This window comes from Tremella mesenterica (assembly GCF_000271645.1).
Source record: "Tremella mesenterica DSM 1558 unplaced genomic scaffold TREMEscaffold_7, whole genome shotgun sequence".
In the NCBI taxonomy this organism is placed as follows: Eukaryota; Fungi; Basidiomycota; class Tremellomycetes; order Tremellales; family Tremellaceae; genus Tremella; species Tremella mesenterica.
Window position 1 is genome coordinate 889465 of NW_006711231.1, and position 9117 is coordinate 898581.

A 9117-nucleotide genomic window follows, 5' to 3' on the forward strand; every position below is an offset into this window, starting at 1 on the left:
ATTTCTTAAGTGAAAGCTGGATCGAGTGGGGAAAGTGGGGAAGGGGGGAACGATTTCCACATTGAAATGTCATCCAAATCGGTTCATTTGGTAGTCCTCATACATGGTCTATGGGGTGAGTACTACGGTAACCTATCATCACCCATTAGAATGCTGAAACATAGGAAACCCTTTACATCTCTCTGCTGCGAAAGCGGAATTAGAAGATGCTTGGTCTCACCGTCACATCTCCGAGGAGATGTCTGGGAGGATACCGGAAATGAAGGGGAACGATGTAGATGGTCAGGAAGGAGAGAACGAGATGATTATACTCATACCGGAGGGCATGACTTCTCAATTGACTTATGATGGGATTGACGTTTGTGCCAGTCGGGTGTTGTATGAAGTGAGTTTTCTTATTTCAGAACACGTGCTAGGAAACACCTTAAATCCAACTTATCCGTTGAATACCTGTAGTTACTCTATGTAAATGATTTGGCTGATCCGTAGGTAGATCGTGAGGTTGACAGGATCGAAAAGAGTGGGAAGATCATTCGACAATTTAGCGTTGTTCGTTTATCCCTCAAGAGTGTTGGTGAGAGCTTACATCAGACTGGATACTCACTTGGAGGTCGTCAGTCTTTCTTTTCACTCTTTTGCAACCCAGACTGATCACACACATAGTCGTAGCTCGGTATCTTGTAGGATTGTTACATTCTCGTAGTCCTTCGTTCTTCGAAGGTAAAGAGACAGTATCATTCTCTACCATCGCTACTCCTGTAAGCTTTCTCTATCCCATTATATACTGTACATATGATCCTGAACTGACTTCACCAGCACTTGGGTGTTCCGCGCTACAGTCCGTCTATCCGTTGACCCAATTGTCATCCTCTGATAATAGATACTTTTCTCTCTACCTCTCTGGTGTGGTTAGGTGCTCGATTACTATCACGTTCAGGGGAACAACTATACGTATCAGACAAATACTCCCCTGAAGATCCAAGACCATTATTGGAAATCATGGCTGATCCAAGTACGTTTCCCTCTCATATATCTTATCAACTTGTATCCCTGATTTTTCTTGACAAACACGATTAATGTACAGATTTGGTATTTATACAAGCTTTGAAGAAATTCAAAACCATACAGATCTTCGCAAATGGGTATGTTCAGCTTTTCCTCTGAAAAATAAAGTTAAAGGAAAGTATCAATGATCATACTGTTCCTTATCCATCCGCCGCGATTGAACTTACCGATCCTTTCACTTCTTGGGAAACACTGGATGTGACGGTGGATGAGAATGGCTTGTTGCGGTCTTGGGAGTATGGAAGCGATACAAAAGGTTTGAAAAGAGAGGGTGGGTGGAGAAGACGTTTAGGAAGTTTACCACCGGTATTCAAATTTGGTTTTCCGTATAATTACGTGAGTGAACAGAGGTAGGGATAAAATTGATGATGATTAGTTGATATTGGTCCTGTTTCCTGTGATGTTCCCTTTGGTGTTCATACTACTGTGAGTGTCTCAACATCTTTTCTACAGCCTTCTCATTCACCGCCACCAGATCCACAAACAAGCAAATCTCATCGTGATGTCGTCGTGGGCTTCATTCACGAATACCTAGCAAGCTCTGTAGTACGAGAAGAGGAAAAGAATGATGAATCAACGGGACTTACAGGACCAAGTTGAAATGTGGGGAGAGTCCAGGGTCAATACAGAAGATAAGGAGTGTGACCCCTGGAAGATTGCTAATTTTCAGGGTGATCCGATTATCTTTAGACACCCGGAAATCGTGAGAACCCCCCTCTCCCCTTTCCAACCCAACTGATAGCAGCCGACGGCGTCTTCAACTCCTAGCTAATCCTCTTACAACCGGAAGTGTGAAAGAAACAGATTCAGGTCTATCTATCGAACATCTTCGCAACATAGTCCGACGAGTAGAAAGAAGTATAGAATCCGAATTGATAGATGTGGCAGAAGATGATATTCCCTCTACATCTGTACATCCCTTTCAACCCAGTATTCAACCAGATGAAGATGTTGAAACTCAAGTTACGTCTCTAGAAGAAAACTCACCCGAGTTCATTCCTTCTCATCCGGACAACGGACGGGACGATACCATCATTCGATCCACTAATTCTGAGAAAGGGGAGTACGGACTAAGACGTCGAATCCCAAGTATGGAGAAAATAGAAACTCCCGATCATGTAGAGCGGGACGAGATCAGGGAGAATGAAGTGAAAGTAAAATTCAAAGATTCTCAAATCAGAATGATCAATTGGTTAAATTCTCTACCTTTGAAAAAATACGTTACATGGTTTTCACAAGTTGGGAATTCTCATGCTGTTATAGTTGTAAGGTGAGTTGACCTTTGTTCTTCCTCAGATCTCAATCATATTCATTCTTGCACATATCTTCCCATTTGGACAATACTTTGTATCATACGTATGTGTCATTCCATACGTCTCGACTTCCCACTCTTCTACTATCTTATTCAATCTTTGACATCCCAATACAGATTCATATCTTCCCGGTGGTACGTTGTTCCTCATATCACCATTCCCTCGTTTCTTCGGCTCATTTTGATGTGAAGTCGATGGGCGAGGTCAAATACAGTGAAGAGATTGGGTAATTGATATAAATAGAGATCCAACACGTTTTCCGATACATGAACTTGGTAGACCCATCTTACGAATTTGGGCTAAAGGTATAATTCATCCTTCTACCTCTTCCCCTGTCCAGTCAAACGGTTCATATACATCTTCATAAACATCCAGCATCAGAGATGTGCATTCTCTTAAATAGTAACGAACATTGTCATGTTGTTTTGTACGGTGATCCATACATGCACATATGTATGTTCCAAAAATATCATACATGCACATATGTATATTTCAAATACAAAGAAGACAAATAGTTTCACTCATATCACCACACAAAAATCTCAAGGTACTAGCTACATGGCTATAGGTAGAAGAAACAAAATACAAAATATGATCTATTGAGCATGAAGCATACGGTCAAGACCGAAGTCCGAAGTACAAAATGTCATATCAAGGGAAAAGATCGTCATGAGACATTTGAAATGACAAAAAAACAAAGTAACTTACTACTTGAGTCAAATAACACATGAAAACATAAACGCTTCAAACGTTGAACGTTGATACCGTCGTGTAAAATTCACTTTTCTCGTCCCCATTTCATACGAGCTTCCGCCACTGTTTCTCAACTACCAACCGAACGGCAAGAATAGTCAGACTTACTCATGTTACGTGATTCTTGTGTCAACTCGGCTGAAGAGATTTGACTGGGTTGGTTAAGGACTTGCTGGAAATCTATTGTTTAGCTTATAACCGTCAAAACCAATACCCCTTTTTATTCAGTTTCTTCAGTGTGATGAAGGCTGAACGGGAAGTGGTCAATGTTCTAAAATAAGGAGTAGGATGGAAAAAAAAACGAGACATGACATGTGGTACAGGGGCGGCAGATATGATATGTAGGAACAGGTGTAGGTGGCGATCATGGAGGAGGTTTATCTGTGAGGAAGATGACAGAGGTGTTGAAATAAAGAAGGATTTACTTCTAACTGGGGTTATATCACCTTTATTCCTCGTACACTATTTCATCAGCCTGTCCTTTTCGTGAAGATATCCCTCATTTGACTGGTCTTCGATCTCTAACATCACCTCGCTTCAGGGGGACATACAGTACAGAGTGCTAGGAGAATTTGATTAGGCACAAGATGAAGTACGAGTACAACTAATACGGATCGAGAGTGGAGAGTCACATTGATGGAGATAAGGAGGACTCACCATCCCGTAAGGCGAAGTTCTGAGCGATACACTTCCTGTGAAGCTCTCCTCCTCGTAGAACCTAGACCGTCCTGAAGTACGAGATGAGATGTCTGGCGTGAGGAACGAGGGATATGAATGACGATTAGGAGTGAGTTGTAATGAAGAACGATCCGTCGAGGTCATTCGAATAGATGAGGATGTTCTTTTGGTCAAGGAAAGAGGAGAAGAATGTCGGATAGGTTTTGTCATGTTGAGAGGTGAAGAATGTCCAATTCGTTTGTTGAGTAAAAGGGAAGAATCAGCATCACCTTTCCCTTTCCCTTTCCCTTTCTCTTTTGTAAAATGATCAGTGGACATCAGAGGAGTAGTAGGTTTGTATGGAGGAGTAGGAGACATATCTGAGAAATGTATTGGTGAAGGTGAAGATTGTCTTATTGGTTGATATCTTCCAGAAGGGATGAACGAAGGTGGAGTTTGGACAACGTGATGTTTCCTTTCAAGCCTGTCTTTCATCTCCCAGCCTCTTCTCTCTTCATTCCTCTCAATATGTCTCAGTTTCTCATCCTTCTCACCAGTCATGATTACCCCGGAGAAAGACTCATTATTACCAAGCCAATCTCTTTCATTCGCCATCTCGGACTTCACATGATCCACCACCCTGGAATCTTGATCATTACGAGTACTGTGTGTGGGAATGTTATCGACAAAACGATAATTCTGTCCTAGTGAAATAGGTCGAGCTAATCCTCTGATTGGAAGAGGTAATTTTGATGGAGAGGGAGTATAAGGAGAAGAGTGATTAGATATATCGTATTTATCTTCGTCCTTCAAGGGAGTCAATGGAGACGTTTCTGAAACATTTACCAATCTGACTTTTCTATCAATGTCAGTTACTTCTTTCGGAGTGACAGGCACGTCTCTGTCCCATGATCTGACATCTCTCTGAGAAGAGAGATGGCGATTAGCAGAGATGGGAACATTCGGTGAAGAGGTGAGATCGGTTTCGGATGTTGAAGAGGTATTTTTATATTTTTTGACAGAAAGTGGACTAGAGATCGAAGGGCGGACGTTAGGTGGATAGGTCGTACTAGAAGGTCGTTGTTTGGTTGATTTAGACACTTCGGATTTTACGGTAGAAGGAGGACCGAAGTACCAAGCAGACATGACTTCTTCAAACATTTCTTTCACTTCATCTTGATCGTTACTCTTTTCCAGATCGTCTTGATCATACTTCTTACCCATATGGGCGTCTTCATATTTATCACTCTTTTGCTCCTGTACTAACTTCTTCTCCTTATCTTCCACCTTACGTGGGTTACTCAAGGCGTCCTCATCTGTTCTCGTTGCGTTGTCCGGAAATTGTTTTTGCCCTGGCCGAGGAAGCTTTCTTGGGGTTAAACAGAGAGGTGCAGTCTGACCCGAGTGAATAGAAGATCGATTGGGTTTCTCAATGTCTACCATCAGCTTCGTAGCAAAAGTATAACTTCGAGACATACCTTTCTCAGGGCGTACAAGGACACTTTGTGTGGTTCGCGAAGGAATGTTTGAGTCATGTAAGGTGGGGACCGGTTTTCTTCTCCCTTTCATCACATCATAAGGATAGATACTTCTGGTTCCTCCCACCGAGGTTGGCATATTGAATGATGAGGAAGGTCCTTCTTTTGACAAAGTGATATCCGACGAGACAGAGACATGTCCTACTCGTTGTGATTTGAACAAAGGCGACGAAGTAGGAAAACTTGAAACAGGTGGAAATCGTGATAATCCTGATACCGGTTTCTTATCCGATTCATTCGTATTCGGTGCAGAGGGAAGAGGTCTTCTCGGAGGGAGAGAAGGAGGAGTAGAAGTATTTTCAGAATTAGGTGTAGTAGGTTGAACAATCCTTAATTCTACTTTTGTCGAAGTAATTTTTGATTCTGATAATGAAAGAAGACGTATCATATCATCTACTGAACCTGAATATTCGACTATTTTCTTAGCTGAAAGAGCTCGACGTGGTGATTTCCCTTTTCCATCTTGTCTTTCCCCTCCTTGATCATCCTTTACAGCTTCTCTGTGGAATCTTTCATCCGATCCTCGAGAGTTGGAAGGAGGATTCATCAATGATTGTCTGTCGAATCGAGGTTTCGAAGATGAAGAACGTTTCTGCCATATATTGGAAGTTTCATGCTCTATCATAATCTCTTCTTTCTCTCTTCTCCAACGAGGAGATTTAGGTGGTAAAGGTGGTCCTGAAACTTTCCGAAAATGTGCTAATTGTGATTGTGATAATTCATGTAATGGATGTGGTTTCGAAGGTCTTCTCAAGCCATGATAATCAGAATGGTCGTTTCGAATTTGTGTCGATGGTCTACCATTGGAGATGTTTATCTCCGAAGGAAATCGATGAATGCTATAAGTATGTTCGGACGTGAGAGAGTAACGTCCATCTTGACTTTCATACTTTCTAGACCAGGAAGTCTCATCTTGAGGGGTATTTGACGAAGTGGTAGTTTTATCATTGGTGGTGGTTTCATGAAGATGTTTTCGCCTGGATAACAAACTTCTGAGTCTTGATAAAGAGGATCGCTTTGGATCTGGGCTTGTAGATGTGAGAGACATGACATGAGTGAGTGGGTGGGTGAGGGTGTAAAGGCTATAGACAGAGATGAAGGTGGTGATAGGGGAGTAGTGCACCAGTTGGGTGTGATCGGGTGGACACGGCATGTGGAGGTGATCGAATCTAACTTACTCAAAGTATGTACGTATGTCACCCTCAACATACTACTCTTACATCCCTTTCTATCTCACATCTCTCCAATGTAATTCATCTCCCCACCTCATGTACAAGTATCGAATCAACGTGTGACTGACTCGACAGAGGAGCCGACATTCGACATTCGACATTCGACATTCAACATTCAACGAAACCAACATGTTCTCTCCAAATAGAACACTCTACTCTCTATCGATCACTCACAAGTTGTTGTCTTCACACATGAGGTACGCCCACGCAGCCAGGGCGTCCAGTTCGGATGGAGAATTCAGTCAAGCTGGGAGTTCCCGAATGGGTGAATATAGGTTTCCGATAAAAGGAAGAAATGGTGGACCTCCGGATCCTTATGAGGTTTTAGGATTGGGCAGGGGTGCAGATGAGGGAGAAGTGAAAAGACGATGTAAGTGTCTTGTTTTGTTTTGTTTTTCTTTCTTCTCTTGACCTCTCCCATAGATTCTTGGTCTGATCCTCATTTTCTGAAACATTCCTAATCTCTTCAGCCAACTACCTCAAAGAAGAGGAGTAATTTGGGTGTATCGAAAAGAGGAGACGACTTCAAGAAATGACAGGAAGAAGGCAACAAGATATCTCGATCCCAGTCTGACTAAATTCACACAACATCGTCCTCAGTTGATCGTGTACAGCTGATCAAACAAGACTACACCTTGGCTCGTCTAATCCATCCAGACTCTTTTCACCCTTCTTCTTCCACTGAACATTTCGCAACCCTTCACAGAGCTTACACTCTTCTTTCCAATCCATCCACTCGGAATATATACCTTCAAACAGGATACGGTTGGTCTCATTCTTCTCATCAACCCACCGAATCTTGGTCAGACGCTCAGATGAGAGCAGAAATACGAAGGAGAAAACATGCCGGTACGGCAGCATGGGGTCATCATCAACATCGACATCAACATCAACATTATCCACATGGAGGTCATTATCATGAATGGGATGGGGGATGGTATACACCTGAAAGAGGTGAAGGGGAGGAAAGGTTTATGAGTAATGGAAAGTTTTTAGCTTTGACAGCTGGTGTGGTGAGTGTTTTCTTTTGATCGAACATTACAATCTTCCGCTTCGAAATTCACCCTGCAAGGATCAATTGTTCTTGCCGAACCGCTGGATTTCGCTCCCTTCATCTCCCCCTGACACTATTTCAATTCGAAGGACTTTGCGTCAGGGATCAGAGTGTTCTTGCGCGCAAAGGTATCCTGGTCGCTGGGTAGAGAAGTCGGTATTGAAGGATGGAATTTAAAGGGAGTACGAGACGAGGAAAAGGGAAGCAGGATATGGGGAGAAAATAGGGAAGCAACTGACTGTCAGAGCGTAATACTAGCTTGGCTTCAATATCATCGTTTTGGAGCTATAGCGGAAACTCATTCCCAACTTTCTAGACAACAACATACGGAGTGAGTTCTTTTGTTTTGGGAATTTCTTAAACAAAGTTTGCCTCATCTTTACCTGATAAACGTTACTTCTCGTCTTAGACTGGAACTATCCTTCTCATCACGCCCCCCGCAGATACACTTCCCCTCATCTTGTTTCGCAAGAATTCTTCTTCTCATCTTACTATGAAAACATACTTCCTCATCTTGCTATGATCCCACACTATTCCTCATCTTGCTTTGAAACCCTTTCACCTAACAAAACATTTCACAATGAAGACGTTTTGTCAGTTTCGAATGAATAGGAATGATCAGAAGAATTGATGATAGTGCTTCACAAGCATTAGCAGAAGCTAGAAGAGATGCCGCTTTGTATGGTAAAGAAAGAAGAGAACAAATACGACGTAGAGTTAGAGAAAGTGAAGTGATTAAAGAGGTTGAAGAATCTAGTTTGAAATCTTTATCTTCATCTCCTTCAATATCAACAAATTTGCCATCTTCTTCTGAAAGATGAACCAACTTTATACGATTTTCCTTCTTTCAACATATCACCTCACCTTTTCAAACTCGTCATCAACAACACTGATCGGGGTTTGTGTTGGTTATTGAGAATGAACGTTGAACCATCATCATCATCATCATCATCATCGTCTTGTCATCTTGGTTTTCTTCCTCATTATTGTCACTCGCCACCACTAGCATCATCAATTCAACACTTGGGAACACTGTATCTGTCATTTTCTCAAGTATGGTCTCAACCGAGCGTGAAAGCCCTTCAGGACCCTCCGGGACATTTGTATACGAGAATCACCTGCTTGCTCTCTTCATACGTGAGAAGAAATGTAATGTAAGAAAGTTGTATTCCACGAAAGACTGTGAATCGATAAAGAAAGAAAGAAAGATGTAGTTATTGTATTGTATTGTAGCATGCATAGGAAATGATTTGTTAAATAATGCACTTTATTTCCATCACACCTTCCCCCCACCAGCAATTCTGTATCTCCCCCCTCCCTCCCTCCCCCCTCCCCCCTCCCCCCTCCCTCCCTCCCCCACTCCCCAAAAATCCAATCATCCCTCTCACCTCTTCTCCTTCTATCATCCCAACCCACCGATATCCACCAACAATCCTAACACTGAGAACAAGATAACATATGTCCAAGACCTTCGGGGATCCTCGACAGTTGTACTTTAGGCAAGT

At 42.3% G+C, this 9117-nt stretch overlaps 3 protein-coding genes across 3 annotated transcripts; 2 read left to right on the forward strand and 1 right to left on the reverse strand.

The window, feature by feature from the left end:
- Positions 1 to 66: 66 nt before the first annotated feature.
- Positions 67 to 2745, forward strand: TREMEDRAFT_31933 (uncharacterized protein; the record flags this gene model as incomplete). The annotated part of the gene is made up of 14 exons (XM_007005253.1): positions 67 to 115; positions 165 to 385; positions 490 to 549; positions 592 to 613; positions 664 to 758; positions 817 to 838; positions 881 to 1012; positions 1085 to 1142; positions 1185 to 1401; positions 1442 to 1491; positions 1736 to 1768; positions 1811 to 1995; positions 2188 to 2335; positions 2622 to 2745. The coding sequence occupies 14 exons, from the start codon at positions 67 to 69 to the stop codon at positions 2743 to 2745; spliced, it is 1416 nt and encodes a 471-aa protein (XP_007005315.1).
- Positions 2746 to 3156: 411 nt separating this feature from the next.
- Positions 3157 to 6374, reverse strand: TREMEDRAFT_63229 (uncharacterized protein; the record flags this gene model as incomplete). Its single annotated transcript, XM_007005408.1, has 5 exons — positions 3157 to 3194; positions 3240 to 3311; positions 3557 to 3593; positions 3789 to 5224; positions 5267 to 6374. 5 exons carry the CDS (start codon positions 6372 to 6374, stop codon positions 3157 to 3159), a joined length of 2691 nt encoding a protein of 896 aa, XP_007005470.1.
- A 313-nt stretch (positions 6375 to 6687) lies between these two features.
- On the forward strand, positions 6688 to 8433 carry TREMEDRAFT_63230 (uncharacterized protein; the record flags this gene model as incomplete). Its single annotated transcript, XM_007005409.1, has 4 exons — positions 6688 to 6928; positions 7186 to 7571; positions 7858 to 7943; positions 8250 to 8433. 4 exons carry the CDS (start codon positions 6688 to 6690, stop codon positions 8431 to 8433), a joined length of 897 nt encoding a protein of 298 aa, XP_007005471.1.
- Positions 8434 to 9117: the final 684 nt, after the last annotated feature.